Below are 23671 nucleotides of genomic sequence, written 5' to 3'. Positions count from 1 at the left end.
TCAAGTGGGATCGGGTATTCAGTCTTGAAAGTTTGTACCATCAGGAAAAATGATCGAATGGTGCTATCGCGCATCTACTAAGGTTTGGAAACAGCACAAGGATGCACTCCAGTGCCAGTTGGCGGGATTCTCCAGGTCACATAGGACCCGCGGATAGTCTCCATCGTTCATCGCGTTTGCGAAGCTTTCAACTTGTGTATATCAAAAATGACAACGGCAGCCGCCTCATACTCTTGCGTCAATATTGTGCTTGCTACGGAAGTTCTACCCTGTTGGTGTGCAAAGTGCCACTGTACAATGAGGGGGGGGGCCGTCCGGGTTCGATGCGCCTTTGGGAGTGTCAAAGCCTGGAATGAACAATTTCGGCTGTCCGAGGCTGAGTACCGGTCTTGTTCGTAGTTTTGATTGAGGCGAGGAATTGATGTTGGTCTTGTGCGACGTCGTGTTGGTGGCAGGATAGGACAGTGCACAAGGCACACCGTTGTTGCGCGCCCCGCCCAGGCCCCGCCGTGTCACCCAGGTAGCTCCGCGCCGCTTCATTGACCACCAACTCCAACACCGACACCAACAGTAGCTCGGAAGCTTGATGACAATCGCTTCGAAGCAGTCATGGGGTCAAAGTCTCCAGAAGATCATCGCCAAGGCCCAGACGGTGAGCGCCATTGAAGTGATTCTGAGAACACAGATGCTGACAGCTGACAGGGTCCTCGGCGGACGCTGCAATCGCGATCATCAACCCTCCCAAGCCAGCAGCCGCTAGCGGACTACTTCCAGGCGTACTCGAAGGGCAGGATGAAGACGAAGACGAAGACGATGATGTCGCGAAGCTTGGAGCTGACATGAAGAACAACGATGGTGAGCTGAGATCACGTGACTTCGATCTGGATCTGACAATGTGAAGGCGCAAAGAAGAAAAGAAAGCGCAACAAGAAGAAGAGCAAGAAAATATCACCAACACGGCAGACAGCGCCTCCAAGGGTGCCGCTAGCGGATCTGTACCAGGGCCAAAAATACCCGCAAGGTCAGACTGTGGAGTATGCCGTCAAGGATGAGAACCTTCAGCGTACCACGGCTGGAGAGCTTCGTCATCTGGCCGCTGTGGATAACATGGATGAAGACTTCCTGGAGGACTATCGCAAGGCTGCTGAAGTCCACCGTCAAGTGCGCCAGTACATACAGACCATCGCAAAGCCCGGCGTGTCTCTCACCCGCATTGCCGAGGAGATTGACGACAGTGTTCGTGCACTCGTTGGCCACCAGGGTCTTGAGACTGGAGATGGTCTCAAAGCTGGTCTCGCCTTTCCAACGGGGTTGTGCCTAAACAACGTCGGCGCACACTGGACTCCGAATGCTGGAGCGAAGGAAGTCTTTCTTCAACACGACGACGTCCTCAAAGTCGATTTTGGTGTGCATGTTAACGGCAGGATCGTGGATAGTGCTTTTACTGTGGCAGCCAACCCGATCTATGACAACTTGCTGGCATCGGTGAAGGCAGCTACCAATACAGGCTTGAAGGAAGCAGGCATCGACGCAAGGATCGATCACATTAGTGAGATGATCCAAGAGGTGATGGAAAGTTACGAAGTGGAGCTCAAAGGAAAGACCATACCCGTGAAGGCGGTGCGCAACATCACCGGCCATAACATTCTTCGTTACCACATCCATGGCGACAAGCAGGTACCCTTCGTCAAGACGAAAACTTCGCAGCGCATGGAAGAAGGCGACATCTTCGCGATTGAAACCTTCGGTAGTACCGGCAAAGCACATCTCCATGACGACGTTGGCGTCTACGGCTATGGACGTAATGAGGGCGTTAGCGCCGCGGGCCTCCATCATTCATCTGCGAAGTCACTATTGAAGACCATCGATGAGAACTTCGGTACTCTGGTCTTCGCCCGCCGTCAGCTTGAACGCTTGCCGGGTGTGGAGAAATACCACCTCGGTATGCGCACGCTGGTAAATAATGGAATCGTCCAGGCATATGCGCCGCTGGTGGATGTGCCCGGTTCATTCATCGCGCAGTTCGAGCATGTAAGTAAGACGTTGTGAATCTTTGGGCCATGACTGACTCCTTACTCTACAGACAGTACTGCTGAGGCCTAACTGCAAGGAGATTGTCTCCCAAGGGGAGGACTACTGAAGGATGGCGCTCCACTGAATTATGCATGACTTCAACATCGGCATAACATTGCCCATCCAAGATGTCTCAACACATCTTCTGTTCGACACTTCCTACTTACCAGCTGTTTGCACCACGTTTTTTGAACCTACTTCACAATCAATATCCACTCACTCGCACACTCTTTTGCTCATTGCGATGTGAATGATAGCTTCGCAGTGGGCTTGGAAGCGCTGCACAGTCCATGCTCACTAGTATTAAAGCTTCTTCACTTTTCGCACATCATAAAGCCATATGTACATGTCATCACTGTTTGAACAATATTGAAATGCCAACAAACCAAGGGTGTGTGACATTTACGACGATTATTTGAGTGTATAGTAGAAACCTCAGCGTTCCATCAGAGATGTACTTACAAGGCTATGGCTTCGGTGAGCCAGAAATTACTGCATCCAAATATGTGTTTTAGTCTTCTGTCATTGCGTGGGTGTAGTCAACTCTAGGTCATCATACATTGATCAAACAAGTCGATGATGCAAAAGCGCTTAAAGTGAGGCGACCTACGATATCGACGCGGCATTACCATAATGAAGAGCAATGCGCAAGACATGATCTGTGCATGCAAACATCGAGAGGTGATCAAATATCATACGCATCTGTGATGCTCAGAACGTAGCATGTGTAACACATACCTACTCCTTCAACACTTTCAGTCATCCAGATGTCACGCAAGAGTCAAATAATGTGCTACTCATCGAGTTTTGGTCATTGAGGTGCTCCTTGCTATGGTATGAGTCTGCGGCTGAACGATAACGACAGTCAGTGCGCGATACCACGCAACACACCAGAGTCAGAAGAATAATGAAGACTCATAGTTCAACAGTATAAGAAGCAGAACAATAGCATTGTTTATGGCATCACACGACCATCAAGAATCAGCTTTGTACCTAATCTTACATCATTCAAGATCCCCAAACGAATTAATACACGCAAGACACCTAATCTCGTCATTCCGAAGATGTCCTCAAAAAAACCAATTTCCTCAAGGCAAGTGACAGTCGAAGAGGCGGGTGTTGTTAGCAGGGCGAATGCGTTGAGAACAGGTGGGTAACGCTTGCTACAATAAGTTTAAAACCATTTGACTGAACCATGTAATCAGAGATCTGGCCCGCACAAAATGAGGACCAGGAAAACGCGGCAACGGTCATGATCAGAGAGACCATTTACGACGACGGATCCAAAATATACCAAGCCGAGCTGATGCACGCGAATCCCAAGATGCAGCGAGAGGTAAATGGGGAGGAGGTGACAACAAACGCGAAAGATGCGTTCAAGAAACTTGATGAAGTAGTCGGAAGTCTGGTTGGAAGACACAGAGCTATCCAGGCCGGATTGAACCCGAACGCACCGTACACTATTATGTAGTGTACACATCTATGGTGCCACATCAGTTGGAGGACATGTATGTAATCAGGGCTCACAGTCATGCAAGGTTGGCTTGAGACGCTGGGGCGTGGCTGGCCACACCTGCAGTTTGTACAAATACCACACTCATTCATCATATAAATCTTAGCCTTGTTCGCTGCACAGTGAGCGACTTCAAGTAAGAGCCTGAGATGTATGTCTCGCAAAACACTGGCGGCTATCACTGCATATTGTTGTATTAGGCGGTCTTGACAATGTGTTTGGAGCACTAAATGTAATCTACATTAAACCGACTCGGTGTTGACTTTGCCTAGCCATCTGGGTTTCGACCGTGGCCATCATTTCAGCGACAAAACGCGCCCCAGGATCGTGCAAGGCCCTTGTCATGAGCTGTATATACAAGACCAATGAGTCCATGAAATAGCGTTTTGAAGGTCTTCAGATACTGAGCTACAACAAGTCATCAAGAAATGAACAACGTTGATATCCACGATCCCCAAATGATTTCACAAACAAATACGAGAGAAGTAAACACTTATGTAGAAAAAGGCGTGAGAAGCGACAACTACGCCTACACTCAATGATAAATCAGCCGCATAACACTAATAGGCTCTTTGGAAACCGCTTCATTCTACTGCGATGGCTTGGTGTGTTCATAGCTGGATCGTGCTTTTGCCCATGTATGACTTGATCGCCAAGACAGTGACTAGCGTTCACGACTCATAGCCACCTGGGCAGCTACAAGTTTTAACACTTGGTTTGAGAGGACACTTTGACATCAATACTGTCGCGGCGAAGATTTGCAACTGCTCGCTTTACTTCCATTCATGGTGCTGAATGCCCGCTGGATACAGCATCTGGATTTGAGCCAGGATGTCGGGCGAAGAAATGGAAAACGCGAAAAGTGATACATATGAGTCCACGTTCAGCACATAATGACTCAGGTCAGACTCATCGCTCGTGCCAAAAGCTGTTTTCTTCGGAGACAGTTACATTCTTGAACTGCAACATACAAACTACACTACAAACTACCTTCAAGAGAAGCACCACAATCATGAATTGCTTACCCGACTTCCTACGCTTCCGACAGAAAGAACACGAGCTCCACGAAACAGGGTCACACATTCGCTATGAGTTCAGCGTCGTGAAAATATTCAATTTCGCATTGCCCGACGAGCCCGTACCCGGTAATTTCAGGGGACTCAACCAGTGCGAGATTGACGAACTCAGAGATGCTGTCTTGGACATAGGTAAGCACTGAGGTCCAAGAGAGCAGCGTCAAAAACGTAGAGTACTAACGCAATTACCGCTAGCGAGCAAGTGCAGCAAAAAAGAAAAACGAGGCAAAAGACGAGTCGATGTGCAATTCAAATTGCGCCCAGGCGACGAGACGTCCACATTTGACATAATGCGGCCGGCATTTTGGTCGAAAGAGATGCGCTTGTGCGAAGAAGGCCGCACATACGAGCTTGGCGAGAACGTGTTGGAACGGATCCTGGACAAAATACCAGGGAGAAAATATGAGTACAGATATCCTAAGCAAGCAGCTACCTGAGGAGCATGTGCTTCAAGTCAAATACAAGGCGACGTGAGGTGTTTTCTTTGTCCGGATGCGGGCCGGGGTTGCGATGTCTTGAAGGTGTATGGATATTAATTATTGACTAGAAATACTCGGCCGAATATGAGTGCTTCTGGATGCAATAGCAGAAATTAAGGACCAATAACATGTGACTGCTTTCAACCAAAGACGAGCGCCCTGACTTCGATGCTCTCCCTACCAACGGCACCCTCTGGTGTCCTTGGATCCACAAAAGCCGTATGCGGTACACGTCCCCACTGACCTACGTTCTCGTCGCTATCAAAGCACTTCAGCAGCAGACGATCCTCATTGGTCATGCCAGACCAATAGTACCACTTCTGCCCGGGGTTGTATGCCACAGCCGCCGTCTGTCCATTGCGGTCAGGATAGCGGTGCTCAATAGGTATCAAATCGCCGTCGCGCACAGTCTGGCTATCGGCTACCGCAAGCGGACTACCCATAACAGGCCCATTGAGCGGCCGCCAGACATTGATGATGCGGTACCGTCCTTGTAGCAGTTGTTCGGCTTCGTCGGGTAGGTGAAATTTGACTCGTTCGGCGGCGGAAAAGGGTGTTTGATCGATGTGTACGCGTTGAACGGGGTTGCGGTTGCCGGTCGGTCGGCGGATGGTGTGGTCGAAGAGGAGGACTCGTTGCGCGCCTTGTACGTTCTTCATGAGCAGCTCTTCCACCTCGGGGTAGTATACGCGTTTTACCGCATCGTCGTCTGCGAAGCCATCTCTGTCTAGCCCGCTCTTAACGTTCTGGTATGTGTCGAACGCATTGTTGTCTAGTGTGAAGTTCTGCTCCTGACCTCGTAGATCGTTGAGTTGGACTTTGGTCCAGTCATCGCCCCAATTCCGTTGTGGCACGCCTGGGAGCGGCTCGACGTAGTTGTGTGGTGGTGAACCGTCTTCGGGGGCTTTATAGAAGGACAGCGATGCTGTGACGGGGCCGCGAGGGATGGGCAGGCCTTGGTAGTTGACGTCGGAGGATGTTGTGTTGTTGATGGCAGGCGCAGGGTTGGAGAGTTGATGCGCGGGTGTGGGAAGAGAGGCGGTGGTCGTCATTTTGGTGACAGATATGGTAGGATTGTTCGCAATCGAATTGGGAATTGTATAATAGAAGGTTTGCGAAGGCTAGATCGAGAGTGGTGATGGTAGTTGCTGGATCAGTGGCTGTATGGTAAGTTGTTTGGATATGGGATATGATCAAGGACAGCTTCGATGCTGTTATATACGTCTATGCGATTAGAAATGCTTCCTACCATTGCGACGTCAAGTCGCCCTTCATCCGCCGGGGCTTCCCCTCATTCGGCATCTCTGTGGCGATGATGCCATAGCTCTATTCCCGAGGCCAAGCTGTGTTACTAATGTTCAGCATCCAATGATCGCAGACGTGCTGACAAAGTGTGCGGATTACGTACTAGGCGTAGCTATTCGACAACGCGCGCTCGTTTGCCAGTCGATTGGCGTGGTGGTTTGTAACAATTGCGCGGTTTCTAAGCCGGCGTTCATTAAGGGGTGAGCAGATGCCCGGAGATGGTGCGGAGATGATTCGGAGGGTCGATTGCGTCATAGCTCGTGCACACCAGTAGCGGAACCCAGCTCAACACCATCACCTTACGCGATGTCAGCTCTTCATGGTACTCACGATGCCAATATCGTCTTGGCGTATGTTCGTTACTAGCTGTCTAAGTATGGCCATACTCCAAAAAAGTCGCATGACTGCGTCCGCGGAGCCATCACAAGCGACAAACCGAAGCGTTCATGACCACTGGCGATGCGACTGAGCCAGCTTTGAAGCACTGTGCTTGTGTAAACAGAACTACACTGCATCAAAAGCATCTACGATACATCTTTGCGCATCCAGGCCCATGTCTAACTGTTGCATGTCTAGCGGCATCGGTCTTCAACTCGCTTCTAGCCGTGATTGCCGTCTTCACCAGCATAAACCGATGCTAAAGCATGCTACTTGTTGGTGGCGTGCGCTTCTACTATGGGGAATGCAGAATTCGATGATTGCAAGCGCTCATAGCATGCATCGACGCGTCGCGCCAGTGCCTAATGCATTGGACCCCCTCTACAAGCACTCATGCGTCGTCTCAACGTCATCATGTTCGCATCCAACTGTGACATCGTTCCTCCACCTTTAAACCACATAAAGGTCGCAACCACTACAAGCATATCCCAACATGCTCCGACTCTTCTCAAGAAACCTTCCTACAGCTACCAAATCCATCACATCAACAGTACGAACGAATCAATTTCTCCCAAGAACTACATACCAAATTGTCAGAAATATGAGTGGCAGCAAGGCTAGCACCGATGAGCTCAAGGGCTCTAAGCTCTTTGATGTTTCTCATGTCACCGCTCTCGTTACTGGTGGAGGAACTGGTATTGGATTGATGATCACACAAGCGCTAGTCGCAAACGGTGCGAAAGTGTACATCACGTCAAGACGTGACGAGGTACTGAAGAAGACGGAGGAGCTGTACAGCGGTGGTGGTCCAGGCAAGATTATTCCTATCCAGGCAGATGTCAGGTAGGCAAACAGTCTCAAATTACTTACACTGCCTGGGACTAACACTACCCAGCGAGAAGGACGACGTAAAGCGCCTCTACGAAGAGATGTGCCAAAAAGAGCCAAAAGGCATCCAAATCCTGGTAAACAACGCCGGCATCGCTCGCGACGACAACACCAAGTTCTCCGCAAACGGCCAGCCAAACATGGAAGATGCACAAGCCATCTCCGACCACTTCCTCAAGTCGCAGCCCGAGAACTGGGCCGACACCATGAAGACTAACGTTGGAAGCATCTTCTGGATGTCAATGTACTTCCTGCCCCTGTTGGCCAAAGGTGGCAAGGTCACTCCCGGATACAGCTCGCAAGTCATCAACGTTAGCAGTATCTCGGGATACATGAAGGGTAGCAGCAGTGGCCAATTCTCTTACGCGTCGAGCAAGGCGGCTGCTACACACTTGAGCCGTATGTTGGCTACAACGTTTGCGGGCACCAAGGTCCGCGTCAACACCATCGCGCCTGGTGTTTTCCCGAGTGAGATGACTACTGGCACTTCCGACGAAGACAACAAGAGCCGTATCGAGTCCGGCATGAGCAACCCTGCTGGTCGTCCTGGCGCTGACACTGACATGGCTGCGACTGTACTCCTCCTGGCTGGTCCAGGTGGTGTCTTCTTCAACGAGCAGGTCTTGTACCCCGATGGCGGAAGCACACTCACACAGCCCGCAGCGAGGGCTTAAGGGTTTATCTGTGAGCAGCCTCATGGGTACGAATCACTAGATTAGATGCAATGCATCGAATGTAAATACAATGATCATGCATGTGTTTGTTCTCTGTCGCGTCAACTTCGTGTTCCCTTCCTGGTCCAACACGTCTTTTCGCAAGGTGGGAAGTTTGCCGTGCCCCACCCCGCCGAAGCCTTCCGAAACCCCACCACAAGCGCAAACTCTTTCACGCTACACGTCCACCACCCATCCCAGCAAGCAGATAATTCCTGCGATTATTGACCGGCAGCTTTGTCATCACAGCAGATTACTAGTACATTACAATTTCCTAAACTTCCATCAATCAGTACAACTGGCCTAATGGCCCAATGGCAAGGCGCTTGACTACGACTCAGTTCGATATCAAGAGATTCCAGGTTGTAAGTATTCACTCCACACGACTCGCAAGAGTCTCTCGTTCGAAGAACGCCGCTGACGCCTCAAAAAGCGACCCCTGGTTAGGTCACAACACATCTTTTTTGCCCTTTTCTTGGTCGTTGTGGCGGCAGAAATTGAGGTTTGAGCATTTTGGGGGATTTTGAGTTTTTTTGCTTTTGCTCATCACGAAGGTATTTGGAAGTAAAGTGACGCTGAAGTAGGTGGAGGGTAGGTAGAGTAGGGTGTGCTTGTTCAACTGGACTAATCTCTTCCCTTTGGTGAAGTGGTTGAGGTTGCGCAAACCACCCATTCTACTCACCACACTAATCGACAAACAACACGAACCACCTTTACCTCTTTGTCCCGACACGAAAATTCGATCATTTTTCTCCCCTACTGCAACAATACTTAAAGCCATATTCTTCTAGCGGAGATCTAAACCATGGCATCCCGATAATTACATGACTAGCGGTTAGCTCGACTTCTGACATCGTTCATATCCAGCGATACTGGGGTTGCGAAAAGGCGTTCGAGAAGTCTGGTAGTGCGATTCAGAGTAACATGAGTGAATTGTTCGTCACGTAGCAATGGTTGCAACGATTTTAATGCATCTTGCCAATTAATTCTTGCTCACCAACGAAAGGTGCAGTTCCCCTACTGAAAGCTGAAATGACCGTTTGTTCACTACACAACCATTGAAGGCTCATGTCGTACTTCACACAGTGCTCTTGCTTAACTGTACCACTACATTCCATTTCTCCCAGAGGCCTTGGTACTAAACTCGCTCTTACCACACACTCTACCCGAATTCCACTGAATCATCACTCGACGGTCCCACGATCGATAATGACGACATATGCTCCACCCCCAATTACACGCGACGGCATGCATCCCGCACCTCTACCCTGGCTGACAGCCCTGCTCAGACCGCGTGTCAAAGACTTCGCAGGTGTCTATAAGCACATCCTGCAGCCTATGGGTATGGCCGCACATAGCGCCTCGTATACTCGACTCACCGACACCGGCGAATTCTACCTTCAAGCCCGCGCCGACACAAAACAAAGCTTTGTTAACAATGTGTACTACAGCACTGCTTCTACCGAAACCAAGCGCCAGCTACTTGAGATGCCGTTTGAAGAATTCTTCGATCTGTGCGTACGTGAATTGCCCAATGCGGGAGACGATCTTGAGGATAAAAGTAACGACGCGAGCGCCCGCCTCTGGTTTCTTTTGAGCTGCGCGACGCATTCCGAAGCCGATGTTGATGGTTCACTAGGCCCAGAGCTGTGGAAGTACTACGAATGGACAACTTGGTGGCCCAACGAATTATCACCAACCTGGTATAGCACCGCGTTCGAAGAGCAGTCCCAGGCATTCCAAAGAAGACACTCCAAGATGTGGCCCGGTCTAACGCGGTTTCTCGAGGACGGTATACGTATCCAGGATGGGTACGCAGCGGAAGATATCGAGCACATCATCAAGCACTTCCTCTGGCTCTTACTGAACACCATCGACGTTCACCACTTCGATGATCGACACAGCCTTCGTGCTCGATATCCCCCCCAAGCGGTCAAGAGGGTGATACATGAAGGCTATGAGGTGCTATTTCTGTCCTCGAAGATGGCGCTGCAGAATCCCTTCTCAGACATTCCCAAGCCTGTGCGTGAGGCCCTGGCGACCGTCAATACCAGGGGTAACATCGAGTTCCTTGCGCAATGCCCTCTGCGTGAACTCTACGATATTGTCGCCCCGGAGCTCTTCCACGCAACCGTGTACATCAACTTCCTCTATTATGCCTTGGCCGAGGTCGATCGATTGAAAGCAGATCCGAACGGCACCATACGTGCAAACCTGCTGAAGCTGCACATGGTGGGGGCACCGAAGGGGATGCGACCCGATCATACACGTTCTTGGACACGCCCTGCAGGTATGGGCGACGTGGTTACCGTAGAGCTCGAAGCCTACATCCTTCGCCATCTCGACAATGGCCCTGCCGTGGACGTCCCAATAGAGCCGACCGGACCGCGCATTGATCTCGACAGGTTGTGCGATGTGATGAGCACGCCAATAGCGACCGAGCGCTGCCCAATCTGCCTTGAAGATTACGCGGACGTTGACAACGTGTGCGTTCAGCTAAAGGCATGTGCGCATCTACTGCATCGTGGGTGCTTGGATGAGTTGGTGAACGGGGTGTATCCTGGAGTTCCTGAGATCAGATGTCCGGCATGTCGGACAGGTATATGTGGGGCACGCGACTATACCGCAGTGCTGGACAACGAGGTTCGAGATGAAGCTTCATAGCTGACAGAAGGTGGAGATTGTGACATCGCGTTAGTAGGACATCGGATGTAGACGCTGGTGTTGACAAGTATTTTGTGCATCATAGGTAATGGCAAGCTGGATTAGTTATGTGTTCCATGACAAGAGTGATGCTGCAACTTCGTCAAGTGAAGGCCCAGGCAGGCGAAGTGTTGAGTCCACAGGTAGCACGGCGGGGTCGGCTTGGCGTCATGTGACTGTGCTCTAGTCTACGTGCGGATTAGCTCCATCGTACGGCAGCAAGGGTTGGGATCGCCGCAGGGCAGCAACGCCGAAATCCTGAGCGACGTGAACTGATAGTGACACGACCGTCAAACTCTCGCCGAGTACATGCCAAACGATTACTCAACGTGCAGAGCGCTTCAACAACTCTAATCCCCGATGACGCCATGTTGAAGATCTCGGCGAGGGCGTGCAGCCGCCAGCTAGCGGACCGAGACGCTTCAGTCATCGTAGCTAGAGACGCAGCGTCCAGACCAATAGCTGCACTAGCTCACCAGATAGCAACGGAAGGCAAAAGTAATCCTCTTTTGCGCAAAGCAGTATCCCAACGTCTGTTCAATGCGGCGGTCGTGTGTTTTGTCGACTTCCGCCACTCGCCTTTGCGCCGGATGAAATGGCCTCGAACGGGCAACTACTCGCGCATCGCAACTACTACGGGACGACCGGCTATGGCTCACCACCACCATTCGATACATCACGACCCAAGCTGAAGCCCGCAGAGCGAGAGCTAGCAGACTTCTCGCTTCTCGAAGCCCTCGACCGCGACGACCGCCCTACTTTCGCCGTCGAAACACGCTCGTCCTTAGGCCATGATGAAGTCTACCCCATCGAACTCGTGTATGCGAACACGGCGCTACATATGGTTGGCGGGCTGCTGGTCAAGATAACAGGCGACGATTCGACGAGCTTGTTCGCGGAGAGCTCGGGACCGCAACTTGCCTTCCGGGAGTGGATTCGTGGGCATGGGATTGAGGAGGACCTACAACAACGCGGCAATGCATACACGTTCGAAGGGCACGTATGGAATGCGATAACTGTGGGGCGCTACAAGATTGTTAGCGGAGTGCCAACGCGACTGCTGTGGGTTGACGCCGCCCCAGGAGGAAAGAGCCACCGCTCCCTGCGACGCGAGCGGAAGGCGCCTAAGAGCAAGCATCGCGCAGATGCGCTACCTATCAAACCCCAGCTATCGCTTGCCCATATACCACGAACTCCCGAACCCGGCACCAGCCCTTCTGCAGACCGAAGTGCAGCCACGCATACGTCCTTCGACTGTACATCTGATGTACTCACTTCTACGAGCCCACATATCGAGTACTTCCGCAGTGTAGATTGGGCAAATACACCCATGGGTCCAATGAGTTCATGGCCTAGTGATCTGCGTTGCGTGGCGAACACGGTACTCAGTAACAATGTGCCAGCCGTCATGTTCTGGGGCGACGATGTCATCATGTTGTACAACGAGCCATATGTCCAACTCCTTGGCAGCCTCCATCCTTGCATGGGTGAAAGTGTCCGTGTCAAGGCGCCTGATCACTGGGTCTCGTTTCAACCTCTGGTCGACCACATCAAATCAACAGGCGAATCGATAGCCGAGCCTGACATGCTCCTCTTCATTGAGAGAGACAAGATCCTTGAAGAGACGCACTGGTCTTTTCAATTCGTCCCGATATTGAACACCGACGGCCAAGTGGCAGCCTACTACCAGTCCTTCTACGAAGTTTCCAACCACCGTATCCTCGAGCGCCGCGTCTCTAGTCTGGTCGCAATGGGAACCCAGAGCGCGAATGCCAGAGACTTTCCGTCATTTTGGGAGACTACATTGCGCTCACTGAGCTTGAACGATAAAGATGTGCCATTTGCCTTGCTATATGCTGCCGAGCGGCATGTTAGCGCTCAAATACCCTCGGTATCATCCCCCGGTAGCATTCCTCCGTTGGAAGGCTGCGTTCTCAAGGGTACCATTGGCGTTTCCGGTGACCATCCCATCGCCCCTGCGACTATAAACATCAACGAAGACTCTTATATCCTCCAGCCGTTCTTGAATAGGGCCTCCAAGTCCGGCAAAGCGACCGTTGTTCACGTCGAGGACCTTCCCGATTCGACAAGAGCCTTACAAGGCATCGACTGGAAAGGATATGGTGACCCTTGTCGAACCCTAGTCATCTGTCCAATAATACCCACCACTGGAAACCAGGTAGAAGGATTCCTCATAATCGGCATAAATCCGCGCCGACCTTTCGATGAAGAGTACCAGCAATACCTGCAGGTCATGGTGCGGTTACTAGCTACGTCTCTTGCGTCCATTGTTCTTTTCGAAGACGAAGTCCAGCAAAGAGAAAACGCCATCATCCAGGCTGCTCAGATCCAAGAACATCTAATGGCTGAAATACAACTCAAAGAAAGCAAGTTTCAACGCTTCGCGGAACGATCCGACGTTGGTATCTTTATCATCGATCCGATAGGAACTTATACTTACCGTAATCAACGATGGCATGATATGTTTGAGGTCGCATCCGCTGATGACAACGCCACCGAGGCATGGTTTAAGATCGCGTTCGAAGAGGACATCCCTTACTGCCAATCCATGTTCGCAAAACTAATCATGAATCACGAATCTGTTATCTTTGAGCTGCGTACGCGGATGCCCTGGACGCCGCCGTCAGAGTCAGATGAGCCGCAGACGGAGGATACCCAGCACTTTAAGTGGATTTTGTGTTCAGCCTTCCCCGAGCTGGGTCCGAATGGCGATCTTGTTGAGGTCGTCGGGAATGTTACAGATATATCCAGTAAGCACCTTCAAGTACGACGACCCATGATACATGCACTGACCTCCTGCGCCCAAATTAGAGCAAAAGTGGGCTGAAGGCATTCAAAAGATACGCATGGACAGCGCACTGCAAGGCAAGCAACACCTGGAACACTTTCTGGATACGACTAGTCATGAAATGCGCAACCCTCTCAGCGCCATCATGCAATGTGCGGATTCGATCACGTCTTCCTATCCCCAAGAAGATTACCAAGAGCGCCAAAACACCACACCAAACGAGTGGACGGCTTTCATCGAATCTACCCTTGACGCTGCCCAGACGATAGGAGTTTGCGCATCGCACATGAAGCACATAGTCGACGATATTCTCACCATCTCCAAACTCGATTCGGGTCTCTTGGATATGACACCGGTCATTGCGCAACCCGAGAGTGTAAGACCTCTGATCTGATGATACGTATGTTACACAGACTAACTTCATAACCTAATAGGTGGTTATGCATGCAGTGAAGATGTTCGACGCAGAAGCAAGAGCAGCAGGTATCAACCTCGTGTTGAACGTGGATCAATCCTATCGCAACATGGACATCGATTGGGCATCTCTGGATCCAACAAGGGTGCTGCAGATTCTCATCAACCTCCTCACTAATGCCATCAAGTTCACCCGCTTGGAGTCTACCAAGCGTGTAACAGTGACTCTCGCCGCCAGCAGCGCTGAACCCGTCTCAACGCTACATGGAATACAGTATAACGAGGAGAGGCTAGTAGGACAAGACCCCCACTTGGAAGAGGATTGGAAGAAAGCTCAAGAGTTATTCTACATTCAATTTGCCGTCACTGATACGGGCCGTGGACTTTCCGACGAAGAAAAATGCAATCTCTTCACCCGTTTTTCACAAGCCTCACCTCGGACGCACATACACTACGGTGGCTCTGGCCTTGGGTTATTCATATCTAGACGTCTCACCGAGTTACAAGGCGGATCAATCGGCGTCGCGAGTGAGTCTGGAAGAGGCAGCACGTTTGCCTTCTACATTAAATCACGACGGGCGAGACCTATTGTAGCCCGGAAAGGCAGTCTTCCGCATGTTTTCCCAGAAGAGATCAAGCACAGACGCCCGATACCGCTCGTGAGCCTAACGCGTCCGTCTCCTCCCGTACGCATATCCACAGGCGAGCAAGGTCAAAGATCAGACTCTGCCAGTCCAAAAGCACGCCGCCCGTCGGTGCAATCAAAATCCTCGCAGACCGAACACTCTCACGTTCGGCCGGAAGCGCTAGGCCTGCCAGAAGGCCCCGATCTGCAAGAATTGAAGCGCACAAAAAGTATACCAGATACGCTGCATGTTCTCGTCGTGGAGGACAATCTCATCAACCAGCGCGTTCTCGCCAAACAACTGCGCAATTTGGGATGTGTTGTGAGCGTCGCCAATCACGGCCAAGAAGCCCTTGACTTTCTACCAAAGACCAGTCTGTGGAAACACGATCAAGCTACTGGCGACGCGATCGCGCGAGAGGCCCTTCATAATGGCGAACTGCCCATCGAACTCAGTCTCATCCTCATGGACTGGGAGATGCCCATCATGAACGGACTTACGGCCGTTGCCGAGATACGGAAGCTTGAGCAACAGGGCTTGTTGAAGGCGCGAGTGCCAATCATCGGGGTCACGGCCAATGTGCGCCAACAGCAGATTGAACAAGCTATGGCTGCGGGAATGGACGATGTTGTTGGGAAGCCTTTCAGGGTTGCGGAATTGCTTGTACGAATGAGGGGGATAGTCGCTGGCATGGAGCCGGAGAGACCGAATGGTGGTGCGACTTTGACTGAGGGGTATGCTAGCTTTGGATGATGGAAAAGTCATTGGATCACGATTTACAGGAATTAATACCGTTTCACGAGTGCAGGCTCAGCATACGACCAACTGCGAGACCTCGCAACATCTTTCCTTGTTCACTGTCGATCGCCGGCCAAGTGCTATAAAGCAAGCGTTCAAGGCTAATCTGAGCAACATCTCCAAAGCTCTGACCACTTGTTCTTCAACGACCCTACACGTTCAAGGTTGACTGCATTAACGCACTAATCGCTTGTGATAGGTTGCATATTGACTTACAGGCCTGAGAACGATTACGCGAACGGCCAGCCGTGTAACTACCCCTCATGATGCTGACACTAAACCAACGAGTCACAGAGCTCATTGTATTCTGCATTTTTCCCACCAAGGCCACCGTCCTCAACCATGGCGCTATTCCAAAATCTTGACCTTTGGAACTCCCTAGTCGTCCTCTCCGTTTATATACCCATTCTTTACTGCATAGGCTGGCTCACATATGCGCGAACGCTTCACCCGCTTGCGAAAGTACCAGGTCCTATCTGGTCCGCGATATCGCGCACATGGCTTATGTATCGCATGTATCAGGGTGATTTGGAGATGCATATGCGCGCGATGCATAAAAGGTTCGATTTTCCTGTTCTCGATCAATGGGTGAGAGCTGACATGTCACAGTCAGTGTTCCCATCGTTGCGAGTTGAAGGATGTTTTGCAAAGAGACGCTGGTATCGGAACAACGTCAAGTTCTGTGCCCTTGAGAAAACATGCTAATAGCGACCAACGTGTTAGAATACGACCCAATCGTGCGCACAGCACCGGACGAAGTGCACGTCAGCGACCCAAGTGCTATTCCTACCATATATCCTACGCAGCAGCCGCTTGAAAAGATCGGTTGGTACCTGAACCTGCATTGGGAAGCATGTGAGTGCCGCTAACTGGGGTTTGATTGGTTGTCGCGTTTACTGATGATGGTGCTGTAGCTTTCGAATGCGGAGATGTATAAGCTGGTGCCGGAGATACTGAGGAGGTTTACGGTGGAGATGACGCATGATGGGCCTTGGAAGACGCATAATGCGACATTTGTGCTTCAGAGTGGTGTAATTTGTAGGATCACGCGTAGGCCGGTTCGAAGAGCTGACACGCACGGGACCGTCAATGCTGGCGGCAGGTGTAGATGGAATGTTCCAAGGTTCCCATGGATGACGCGTCACGCGTGCGCACGTGCGCGGTCTTGAGACTAGTCTTGATTCGGCAATGCCGCGTCTACCCGAGGAATCACTTATCCAGCGTTCAGCTATCTACAGTCTCATTGCCTTCTATGTCAATTGATATCAATCCAGATCTCCATTCTACGCGTCCTCAATTGACAAATCTACCCTGTAATGAATGCTGCTGATGACCTCGTAGCACAACGCGCGACCATTATGTAGCGAAGTCTGGGGCGGGGCTAGCGCTATCGCATGGATTTCTGCCGCCTGATCCAGCCAGCTTCTCCTCCGCCCACCTCATACAGGACAGCGACCAAACGCCTTGAAGCCAACGTTGACGTTGGGCCACCTACTTGCATGTTCTTATCTTGATGTAGGCTCCAGTGTCTACTCAATACGACGCCGCTCTCTCGCATCACAGATCTCCGCTCGACACAGCGGACAGCAATTGCTGTTATTCTCGATACCGTTGATCAGATCTTCTAAGCACTGCGCATGAAACGCATGGCCGCATCCGACCCCCCAAGCCATCGTATCGGCGTTGCGGACGTCAAAGGGCTCCAAATCGACTGGACAGATGGCTTCAGTCCCAAGCTGGACAGGCGTAGCCACGTTGCTGGCTAGAATAAGAGGACCGGTCGCTTCCCACTCTACGTCTTCGAATGAAGCAGGCTCGTATTCTTGCCATTCCTGAATCATACCTTCAGGGATAGTCAGACTCACGGTCAGATAGGGGACGAAGTTGCTCTGTTCGACGATGTCCGCGCCTACGACCTCGCCAAGACCAATATCATCGAAAAGAATCCTAGTGCGAGGTACATCCTGAATCACGCTTTCCACGCACCCCAGAAGCCACTTGTACATGTGCCAGTTGAGAAGCTCTTTTTCTGTACTTTGGAGAATCTCCTTCGCTCGCAAAACAACGAAGTCATGGATGGTACGGTGGTTTATGCCGGCGGAATGTACACGCGCATCTAACGGCGTGTGATTGCCTGGATCAGCAAACATTCGCGACAGCTGGTCGATGCGATACCCTGCAATGGCCTCCACCAACTCTGGACTGGGTGCATAACTTGTTTTCTGGAATAGGTCGCATATGTATGCGATGTGGTGGACTAAGAGATTAAAGACAATCTCTGCCGTCTTGCCGTGTCCAGTGGCTGGTGCAGGGATCAACAATAAGTCGTTCAAATGTGGGAAGTCCTCTACATGCGATCGCTGTTGTATGAAAGTGTCAATGTCGCTCGGTCGGTCGACAAAACGGGGTTGTTCGTCCATCAACTGGGTCACGAAATCGGCAAATTGCCTGTTGTAACCCGATTGCAGCATCCTCAACCAAAGCTGAGTGTGGTCGTCGACGCGTACACCCATGAAGACTTCGTTCTGCCCTCTTTCCATCTGCGATTTGTCCATGTAGTCGATCAGCTCCTCACGACGCTCCATCAGCTCGTGCCACGCTTGCCCAAAATCTCCAGAGGGCGTGGAAGCAAGCGCTCCTAGATTCGTTGTCCATGAGTTCAGAGCCAGCTCTCGTTTCCTCGGGTAGCTAAGTGCATATAGCAACATGGTGTCGTATGTAGCAACGACATTACTGCGAGCTTCATGTGTGTCCTCCGCTGCGATGAGAACAGTGTGAAGGTACGTTAAGGGGGTGGGTAGCTCGTGTTCTGCTTCTTGTAAACTGTCCATGATGATAGTAGAGCGAGTTGAAGACACGTGTACTTGTAGACCGGTGCTGCAACTTCCTGTATGTCTAGTTGTGGTGGCAATCTCGGCCAGCCCACAACGCCTTTATAAAAACTTACGATTTCACCGACCCGGATTCCAGCGATGAATGGAATGTACAAAGCGTTGACAATAGTCGCGATCTGAAGTAATGAGAATCATCGCACTACTTCAGTGCTTTGTGGTGAAGAGCCCGTGTGCTAATTGCTGGAAAGAAAGTGAAGTGTATAACGAATTGCTGTGGTAATGGTATAGTCGAATCGAAGGTCATTCACAAGCAACAGGTCAAGAACGAACTGTATGAAGATCGTTTTATTAGTGTCTAGTGTGCTCTGTAAAGGAGAGGCGTCAAAATTTGGGATATCGCTAATTATTACAAGTTTTTCTCGTTCCAACCAAGAGCTATCTAACTAGAGTGGCTGCACGTGGGGTTGGTGGGAGCATTCTTTCCACCAAAGTACACCTTGTTGTAGACGTTGTCGCCAGTCCAAGCATCGGACGGGACCTTCGGGGGGTTGACAGGGCCACCCTCCTGTTGAGAATGAGGGAACAGTCCGAAGTTGGGTGAGACGACGTTGTCGGGGCATCCGAGCGCGGTCTTGCCGAGGATGGGGTCGAGGACTGAAAGAGCCCACGAGACACCCTTGGCGACATTCTCCTCGGTACCGCCAAGCGCAAGCGGAGTGATAGAGTTGAGACCTTGGTAGACATCGCAGAGCAGGGTCTGGACAGTCAACTTGCCAGTACCGACCTGAGCAACGCCAGGAACGATGATGTTGCGGGGGTAGATCTGGAGGAAGCCGTCGGAGAGGGCCTGAACCGCGCCGTACTGGGTGTCACGACGGTACCAGTTCTCGGGCCAGCGCTCGGGAACGTACTTGAACTCCTGGGTCTTCTCATCATACTCGGCACCGATGATGCTCATGATGCTCTTGTAGTTGGGCACACCACCAGCACCGTAGGTACCGTTGGAGAAGAACTGGGGGTAGAAGGAGAAGGCGGCGACCGAGACGATCTGGGGGAAGGGGAAGTAGTAGAGGAAGGGGTTGTTGTCCTTGGAGAAGCCGGCCGACTTAGCGTAGTGCTTGGCCATGACATCCATGGAGAACTCCTTCTTGGGGTCTTGGGCAGCATACCCGACCATCTGCTTCACCAGACGGGAAGAGAGATGATGATTGTCACCGCATCCCATGTAGTAATCTGTCTCAATGTTAGTGTTCAGGTTCCGCCTTGAGAAGTCAGCAAACATACCTTCACGGTTGGGTGAAACATCAGCTTCGACAACAGAGTGCCTGTTGAGACCACCGATTCCGTTCTTTCCCGAGCCGAGATAGAAGGACAAGCCATCCAAATCTCCACTGCCCAAGACAGCGAACGTGGCTAGAACTGTGGCAAGTTCTACACCCATGTTGAATCCACGCCCAGTGGCCTCCAAAACCTGTCCGTAGGTGACGTAGCCGTCACGGGGGAGATAACCATGATTGGCGAGCAAGTTCAGACCTGGGCATGGGCCACGAGAGTCGTTGGGACCAGGTGCCTTGAACTCGTAGCCAGGCTCAGGACGCAGGTTGCTTTTCTTGACGATGGCCTGGCCGACTGAGGACAGAAGCCCATCAACAACGCCGCCAAGCGAGCCCAACAGGTTTCCGACTGGGTTAAGCAGCTGGGGTTCAGCGGCGCGGTTCGCAAGTTGTTCACGCTTGATCTCCCCACGGAGGAACTCCTCCATCTCCGGGCGGGAGTTCGCGCCCATCATGCCGGGGTAGGCCGCAGCGAGGGCTGGCAACGCCAGAGTGACTGATTGAGTGAACCTCATGATGTTGGTAACACAGGATTGTCGGTATGAGGAGAGAAGGGGAGAAGGAGCAAGTGATGGCTCTGGCTGAAGAGCTGATGTGGAACACACGGTGAAGAGGATTTATACACTTCTGCTCCGCGCAGCTGCCTCTAAGCCTCTCCACCGCTCCGGTAAAGCCTGCATGGATGGTATCTGTTGGCACCGTCCACGTTGAGTATGATCTCCATCAACAGTCGCCGAAGAAGAGTGTTGCGCTTCCATTTTCGTACGGTTGTCATCATGATCGCCAACTAGAACTGGGGAAGACTTAGTCAAAACGCCATGCCGCCACAGATCCACACATGGATGATGTATAACGCCGCAACCCAATCAGATGTTTCCGGATTACCCATTACTTATCTGAGTCGTGGTGCCCCCCAGCCAAGCCTTTGAAAGCGAGTCAGATTCATGGCATTTTGGCATTCGGCACAGCTCGAGTGACCCACTTGTATCCGCACGGTGCGCCAATAACTCACTCGGATCGAAGGCCAATTCCCCAGAATTAAGGAAGTGATCGCGATGATAAAGGAGTCGTTCTCATTTGCTCTCAGCAGCTAACACTCACTCGGTTCGACCAAGCCACAATGCTCCTGTCATCGAAGAAATGTGGACGGGTGGAGCGGTCGAAACGCGTCAGTCGCAATATCTGAACCATTGCAGTGAATCCGAGAACGAATGTGATAAAGTTCTTGAAGCGATCTCCTATGGCCTACACATCTCCCGTATATGGAGCAGGGATTAGGTGACGGTAATAGATACATCATATCTTGGTGCACTATGCAGTAGCTTGCAGAATCGGCAGGTAGAATAGCGCCGGCTCTCTTATTCGGCGGAGAATTTGTGCTCACCCTCGCCGAACGCTGGAAGTACACAGGGGCTCGTGGGATGCCTATACGGCCCCATCGGGACCAGAACAGGATCTTAGCTAGCACCATGCCATCTGTACAGGGCGTTCGCTGTGAACTTGCAGATTCCAGAGTGTGCTGGCCATATGAGCGACGTCAGGATGCTGCAGGTAATATCACCTTGGCACAGTCGCCAATATGCCATGATGTGCCGTGATGCCTACCAGGATCGGATCGGAAAATCCGCAGTCTGCTAGTGCTCGATACATGGAGATACGGTTCGGTTAGATTCGCAGCGGCGATCCGGCTGATTGAGATCGGCGGCTCTGCGTCTCGCGATGCGATCGAATTTTGGCCAGGAAATGATGCGAAAGTTGAAATCCCGCGTTCTCGCTCGATGGCGTTAGGTGGTCTGCCGTTTCGCTTGCCTGGTGGCAGAAGGGTAAAGGTCTTCACCGGCGACGTCACTGCGCTACCGCGGAGCCCCGTAGCCGACGACGATCATCGACGCTAGCGCCAACCTTAACCCCAAAACGCGACAACGTGGCGTTTTCGCTCGTGATGGCGCAGTGATATGGGACGAAGCCACTGCGCAAAAGAAATGTTGAGCTCGATACATGCCTGGCAGCACCAATCGCGATCTCGTCACCTCCCGAGGTACGAATCACGACTCTCACATTGGTCATGACAAGGGCAAGAGGCCGGGCGGCAGGTTAAGCTAAGAGAGCTGACTCTGATGCACGTATTACAGACCGCTCGCGCAGAGGTATTTTGGAAATCATTGAGCGTGTCACCTTATCGCGCTGTACACGTGGGGATCTACATATCCTACGCACCCCTGGCAATCTAACATCAGGAGCTAATTCCGGGGAGTTTCAGAGTCCCTTGAACTCCCCAAGTTCAGCGACTGCCGTAGCTTGCGGAAATTTTTACTTTTTGGCGAGAGCCAGCACGAATTACTCCCACTGTTTTGTTCGAAATGCATCTGTGCTTTCATCTGTCGCTGCGTGGGCGATGTTATCTTCCTGACTTCGCACACCCTTCGGACCCCATCACCTCCAAACAGTACCATCGATGAGTTTGGACCAAAGTATGGAATCAGCGCAGAGGCTTTGGGAAGTAGTGAAGACGATGTACTTGTCTCAAGGTCACTAAAAGTTGTCCGGTCCATAGTCGTAACCACTCAGTCCATGCGCGGTTGTCGATATGGACTCGATTCTGGGATTTGCGATCCTTATCCTCTCACACAGCCTGCTGGTCTCTACAAGGTATTTTGTTGACAAAGTCGTGAATGCATCATGAACATCTTCAATTCCCAGCCGCGCTACGAAGATCTCCACGACGGCTATCAACGCCAACTCAATGCACGTCAGTGCTCGGGCGCCGACAAGATCCCCGACTTGACTAGAGCTCTAATCCCAGTTCTTCATGACAGCGATGCGATCGACATGATACTTGAAGTCTTTGCGAAATTAATCCAACGTGCGATTGACTATCACAATCATTCGCCAAAGGATGATTCCTACATTGATCGAATAGTAGAGGAGTATCAATTCGTAGTAGGCTACGCCTTTTCGGCGAAAAGCTTAGCCATACGGCGTTAACTGGCAGCTTGCGATGTCCGCGGCACACTGATGCTGTTGATATCGGATGTCGCATCCCTGTGTAGCCGAGGAGCGTACACTGGATATTCTCTGGACATGTTCCAGATGCTCGTGGATACCGCACAGGCCGCCAGTGCGCAAGACGTAGAATTCGCCCATAACGTGCAGCTGGCACTATCTTCGTGCGGGTTCGGACGCTTACTCGACCCCACCTTACTCGACCCCACGGCCACTGACATGGAATTCCCCGAGTATGAACTCGACAGTGAGGACGAGGTTGACCCAGATGATCTTCCAGATGTCTGCTTTGATCCTGTGGGTCCTCCGCTCAAGCCGCAAGACTACGCACCTGCCATCACCGATGCCTCTGATCTCCCCGAAGGAGACTGTTCGATTTGCCGCGACACCCTCAACGTACACGAGCGCGCCCAGGACGAAATCCCCGTCAAGACTGATTGCGGCCACGCGTTTCATTACAGCTGTCTTGGTACCCTGATAAACGGCCTCGCCGACTTCTCGAACTTGTGTCCTAATTGCCGGCGACCGATATGTGATCATAGGCCTAGGCAGCTGAAGGAAGATGATGAGCTCAATGGTGTACAGGCGTTGGATTTGGAAGAGCAGGCAGTGGTGGAGCGCTTTCTGCTGGATAGACACAGAGGTGTGGTGATGAGGGACTGAAGAAGGGACGGTGCGGTGCGACAGTGGACATGATTAACTTGCGAGTCCGCTCATTCGTCAAA

At 51.6% G+C, this 23671-nt stretch overlaps 8 protein-coding genes across 8 annotated transcripts; 5 read left to right on the top strand and 3 right to left on the bottom strand.

Moving 5' to 3' along the window:
• Positions 1 to 609: 609 nt before the first annotated feature.
• Positions 610 to 2049, top strand: J4E93_005699 (uncharacterized protein; the record flags this gene model as incomplete). Its single annotated transcript, XM_049343619.1, has 3 exons — positions 610 to 652; positions 703 to 855; positions 902 to 2049. 3 exons carry the CDS (start codon positions 610 to 612, stop codon positions 2047 to 2049), a joined length of 1344 nt encoding a protein of 447 aa, XP_049198852.1.
• Positions 2050 to 5281: 3232 nt separating this feature from the next.
• Positions 5282 to 6193, bottom strand: J4E93_005698 (uncharacterized protein; the record flags this gene model as incomplete). Its single annotated transcript, XM_049343618.1, has 1 exon — positions 5282 to 6193. The coding sequence occupies one exon, from the start codon at positions 6191 to 6193 to the stop codon at positions 5282 to 5284; it is 912 nt and encodes a 303-aa protein (XP_049198851.1).
• Positions 6194 to 7317: 1124 nt separating this feature from the next.
• J4E93_005697 (uncharacterized protein) lies at positions 7318 to 8386 on the top strand (the record flags this gene model as incomplete). The annotated part of the gene is made up of 2 exons (XM_049343617.1): positions 7318 to 7667; positions 7720 to 8386. The coding sequence occupies 2 exons, from the start codon at positions 7318 to 7320 to the stop codon at positions 8384 to 8386; spliced, it is 1017 nt and encodes a 338-aa protein (XP_049198850.1).
• A 1287-nt stretch (positions 8387 to 9673) lies between these two features.
• On the top strand, positions 9674 to 11089 carry J4E93_005696 (uncharacterized protein; the record flags this gene model as incomplete). Its single annotated transcript, XM_049343616.1, has 1 exon — positions 9674 to 11089. The coding sequence occupies one exon, from the start codon at positions 9674 to 9676 to the stop codon at positions 11087 to 11089; it is 1416 nt and encodes a 471-aa protein (XP_049198849.1).
• A 634-nt stretch (positions 11090 to 11723) lies between these two features.
• Positions 11724 to 15730, top strand: J4E93_005695 (uncharacterized protein; the record flags this gene model as incomplete). Its single annotated transcript, XM_049343615.1, has 3 exons — positions 11724 to 13899; positions 13961 to 14313; positions 14372 to 15730. The coding sequence occupies 3 exons, from the start codon at positions 11724 to 11726 to the stop codon at positions 15728 to 15730; spliced, it is 3888 nt and encodes a 1295-aa protein (XP_049198848.1).
• Positions 15731 to 17304: 1574 nt separating this feature from the next.
• On the bottom strand, positions 17305 to 18606 carry J4E93_005694 (uncharacterized protein; the record flags this gene model as incomplete). Its single annotated transcript, XM_049343614.1, is given in 2 exon segments — positions 17305 to 18584; positions 18600 to 18606. The coding sequence occupies 2 exon segments, from the start codon at positions 18604 to 18606 to the stop codon at positions 17305 to 17307; spliced, it is 1287 nt and encodes a 428-aa protein (XP_049198847.1).
• Positions 18607 to 19048: 442 nt separating this feature from the next.
• Positions 19049 to 20458, bottom strand: J4E93_005693 (uncharacterized protein; the record flags this gene model as incomplete). Its single annotated transcript, XM_049343613.1, has 2 exons — positions 19049 to 19842; positions 19894 to 20458. The coding sequence occupies 2 exons, from the start codon at positions 20456 to 20458 to the stop codon at positions 19049 to 19051; spliced, it is 1359 nt and encodes a 452-aa protein (XP_049198846.1).
• A 2575-nt stretch (positions 20459 to 23033) lies between these two features.
• On the top strand, positions 23034 to 23609 carry J4E93_005692 (uncharacterized protein; the record flags this gene model as incomplete). The annotated part of the gene is given in 2 exon segments (XM_049343612.1): positions 23034 to 23039; positions 23055 to 23609. 2 exon segments carry the CDS (start codon positions 23034 to 23036, stop codon positions 23607 to 23609), a joined length of 561 nt encoding a protein of 186 aa, XP_049198845.1.
• Between the last annotated feature and the right edge of the window lie 62 nt (positions 23610 to 23671).

Source organism: Alternaria ventricosa (assembly GCF_023758065.1).
Source record: "Alternaria ventricosa strain BMP 2768 chromosome Unknown scaffold_9, whole genome shotgun sequence".
Classification (NCBI taxonomy): Eukaryota; Fungi; Ascomycota; class Dothideomycetes; order Pleosporales; family Pleosporaceae; genus Alternaria; species Alternaria ventricosa.
Note: the sequence above shows the minus strand (reverse complement) of the source record. Positions and strands in the feature narration are given on the sequence as shown.